This window comes from Aphanomyces invadans (genome assembly GCF_000520115.1).
Source record: "Aphanomyces invadans strain NJM9701 unplaced genomic scaffold supercont1.78, whole genome shotgun sequence".
In the NCBI taxonomy this organism is placed as follows: domain Eukaryota; phylum Oomycota; class Saprolegniomycetes; order Saprolegniales; family Verrucalvaceae; genus Aphanomyces; species Aphanomyces invadans.
Window position 1 is genome coordinate 93,092 of NW_008580223.1, and position 2,146 is coordinate 95,237.

The 2,146-nt window shown below is 54.5% G+C and overlaps 1 protein-coding gene across 1 annotated transcript; it reads left to right on the plus strand.

Annotated features, from left to right (window-relative positions):
- Positions 1 to 1,277: 1,277 nt before the first annotated feature.
- Positions 1,278 to 1,664, plus strand: H310_14639 (hypothetical protein; the record flags this gene model as incomplete). The annotated part of the gene is made up of 1 exon (XM_008882534.1): positions 1,278 to 1,664. One exon carries the CDS (start codon positions 1,278 to 1,280, stop codon positions 1,662 to 1,664), a length of 387 nt encoding a protein of 128 aa, XP_008880756.1.
- Positions 1,665 to 2,146: the final 482 nt, after the last annotated feature.

The following is a 2,146-nucleotide window of genomic DNA, read 5'->3' on the forward strand; positions in this document are numbered from 1 at the left end:
CACATCCACGATCCCGGATTAGGACACTAATCCCGGACTAGGAGTAAAAGACTGTCACTCCGACACGCACCCTACGGGACATCGGTATCCCGTAGAAGCCACATCGGTAAACGCACCGCGACAGCAAGGCTGCCACCGTTTTAGGAGAAGTAGTGACTGGAATGGTGTGGTAATACTGTACCGTCAGTTTGCATTGTGAATCGGATCAAGACGTTGATCTCCGTGTTGGTTAACGGACGTTGACGACGCGGGTGCGGAACAAAGAATTCTTTAGAGAACGTATCGGCATTACAATGAGTGACACCGAAGAGCAGCCGTCCAGTCGCAAGTCTCGGTCGCCGGAGCGCGACGATGACGTATTGCGTACGACAATGCGTGGTCGTGAACGCGAACGCTTTCGCGGGCCATTTGGTTCACCGAGAAGAACTCAGCCACAGCCGATTAACCAGACGTCGTGGTTTATGGACGGCAAGGTTGGGGTGGCGTCAAGATGGACGCCATCGACTGCGCCGAAGTCAGCAGCTGACGTGCCGCTGCCGGACGAACCGTCTGCCGCGCTGAGTGCAGCAGAAGTTGTGGACATGGGCCAGGACGAGCCCATGAGGGTTGTGAGTGCCCCAGCTTTGCCGCAACCGCCTAGACGGCACGATGGTGCCGAGACCATGGGGTGCTTGCTGCATTGCATGCGGAGCTCCCCAACGAACTCATACACTTCGACTGGTTACAACTACCGCCAGCCGAAAATGGTTCGAAATACGTGCTTGTTGTGAAAGACAACATGAGCGGATATTGTCGTCTGTTTCCATCCGCGGCAGCCGACGCGGACAGCACAGCCAATGCCCTGATGGATTGGTTTGCCACGCATGGTGTTGTGACGACATGGGTGTCTGACGGTGGAACCCATTTCAACAACGAAGTTGTGGGGAAGATCAAGAAAATGATCGGTGCCCACCACCACATCACGACACCGCATACACCGTGGGCGAACGGCACGGTAGAAGTTGCGAATCGACTTGTGTTACAAGGATTGAAGACCCCCCACGAGCGAACTGAAGCTGCGCCCGGATGAATGGCCTCGCGTGTTGGCGCTGGTGCAAAGTGCATTGAACCACCAGCCGGCCAACCGACTTGGTGGAATGTCTCCTGTGACAGCTTTTCAAGGTTTGCCGTCGACACCACCGCTTTCTGGGTTCGTACACCCAAGAGCCAAAACGGTTCTGCCCGTCAACTGGCTTGCAACGGCTCGCCACCAGCACATGACCGAGTTACGGTCAGCCATGGACAACATTCATCGCAATGTGGCGGCAAAAAGCGAATTATTGCGCCATCAGGCGCGGGGCCGACGATCGAAAAAACCGCTTGTGAAAATGGCAAAGTTTGCGGTTGGAGATTATGTTCTGCTGGGCAAAGTCGTCAACTTTCCCAACAAGTTAGCCCTGAACTGGAGAGGGCCATACCGTGTATCACGCATCGAGTCAGACTACGTGATGGAAATTCAACAACTAGTTGAACCATTTGCTACGTCGGTCCATCACGCCAGCCGGTTGAAATACTTCTGCGATGCCGCCTTGGACATCGACGACTTGAAGGAATATGCGGTATTTGGTGACGAAGGCTTCTTCGTTGAAGACCTCCTCGATGCACGGTATTCGGGCCACCGGTGACGCGGCAGCTGTGCGGAAATCGCGATTAGCGCGGCGAGCTTCCTCGCATTTATGGAGTGTGTCCTCAAACCATCTGATCTATATGGCTTCATCCTCGATGTCGCAAGGAGTCAGTAGCAAGTGTGACTCTGAGGGTGAAAGGTCCAGACAGCGTAAAATCTCCTCGTATGATGGGTTCTGGCGGCGTTGACGGACTAGTTCGAGCTGGCGTTTGATGTCCGACTTGGAGATAGGGAAAAGTCGGTCCTCGATCTCCTTGTCGTATTTGTCGTCAAGTGCGCTTGCCTGCGACAATAAAAGGTCTGAAATGTCTTTCTCAGAAAACACCGGTCGCGCAGGTGTAAAGTTTGTGTCCAACACTTGGTCCTGTGTTGAAGAAAGGTCCAACAGCGCCGACGGTGCAGTGTCGTCACAGGAGGAAGGCGGTGAATTGGACCCGACTTGGGCGAACGCGAAGCATGCGTCTGGTTGTGTCGGGTCCC